The sequence below is a fragment of the Halyomorpha halys genome, unplaced genomic scaffold, assembly GCF_000696795.3.
Source record: "Halyomorpha halys isolate HHAL.00 unplaced genomic scaffold, Hhal_1.1 Scaffold691.1, whole genome shotgun sequence".
NCBI lineage: Eukaryota > Metazoa > Arthropoda > Insecta > Hemiptera > Pentatomidae > Halyomorpha > Halyomorpha halys.
The window spans coordinates 140,799-142,323 of NW_027113417.1; the positions used below are offsets into that span (position 1 = coordinate 140,799).

At 32.4% G+C, this 1,525-nt stretch overlaps 1 protein-coding gene across 6 annotated transcripts in view; it reads left to right on the plus strand.

Annotated features, from left to right (window-relative positions):
• Positions 1-1,525, plus strand: part of LOC106685421 (uncharacterized) — a 15,007-nt gene that overhangs the window by 4,217 nt on the left and 9,265 nt on the right. For 5 of the 6 annotated variants that reach the window (XM_024361420.2, XM_024361421.2, XM_014428066.2 and 2 more), the window contains exons 2-3: positions 697-927; positions 1,116-1,321. In XM_024361420.2, the coding sequence (XP_024217188.1) occupies positions 697-927; positions 1,116-1,321 (437 nt within the window). The remainder of the gene's footprint in view (positions 1-696; positions 928-1,115; positions 1,322-1,525) is intronic. The other variant, XM_014428064.2, reaches the window with a different exon arrangement.

The window sequence follows — 1,525 nt, forward strand, 5'->3', positions numbered from 1 at the left end:
TATATATATATATATATATCTATGTACCGCCTTAGGACTGTAAGACAAAAAATGTTGTCTTTATACGAATACATATGGTTAATCATTTTATTTTTTCGAATAAGAGATTATCTTTCCATAAAATTGATGAATATAAACGTATTCAAATGGTTATTCGAATTGTTTTGCCTGAATAATAGATTATTCGTGTAAAATAATGACGAATAAAAAAGTATTCGGATGGTTAATCGTATGTTTTTGTACGAATAATTGATTATTCGAGTAGATAATTCCCGAATAAAAAATTATTCGTCTCTCGTCAATCAAATAATATTTGCCAAACTCTTCATCAGAAATAAATTTATCATTTTATTTTGAAACATTTCTCACTCTCTTCTTGATTCGTTTTTTTAAAATTTATTGATGGGGGTATCATTAAGGTGGAAGATAAAAGAGGGTGTCATCCTCACCAATAATTTGATAATCTAGCAGGTTGAAAAATTTTAAAACCTATTGTAAGCTACGAAAACTGTGGTAACACGCAATACAATAATATTCTCAAAATTACATGAAACGATCACGATTATTACAGAAATTTTTACATCAAATCTTATTTGCATATTTTGCAACTCACAACGTTGAGCAAAAACAAAAGTTTACAAAACCAATGTTTGTGTTTGTTGACATTCTAACAGAATTTTTAACATCATTTCACAGAAATTGAACCAAAATATTTGTAGAAATCAACATGTGACCATGACCGATGACAACTATCAACAAGTCTTCAATTACTTTAGGCACTGCTACTTTCTTACCCAGACATTGGAGTTCGAGGAGAGAAGGCCCTACTTGGAGAGAATGAACGAACTACTCCAAGAAACTTGGTACGACTTTATCTGGAGGACAGATCTGAGCAGCGAGGTGCTTGTCAGGATGCAAGCTGCTAAGGTTAGATCACATAGTATATAGTGTAATTTGATAAAGCTAGTTCACCATTTTAGATTTCATACATACTATTCTACTTTAGTTTGAAGCCCCAACGTTAGTGAACTTTGAAATCAACACTTTGTTTCAATACTTCGTTCATAATACCATTGTAATAACAACAGTGTATTGTCTAAAATTTCTCCTTTCAGGAGAACCTAATGGAACAGTCTTTGGAAGACATCTTCTTCAGCTACAAGCAGACTTCTGGAACAACTATCGATCAAACAATCTCCCTTCCGGTGGTCATTTTCCTAGCTGCGTTATTAGTAATTGTACTTGTCATTATTGCTATCATTGTCAAGAGTGCAATAGCCAGGACCTTGAAAAGGCCATCCTCTTTTGAACAATGCATGAGGTAGGAAAAATTTTACTCATCTTTACGATACAATACTCCAGAAGGTTAATACCAGGGCATTCAAAAAGTCCTGTCGTTTTACGTTTATTCGTAGTTTATTTCGATTCTAGAGTGTTTGCTAATTAATTCCGTTCAATACAACTTTTATCCATGTAAACACAAATGTTTATACTTTATGAATAGGAGGCTAAGGAGGATTAATTT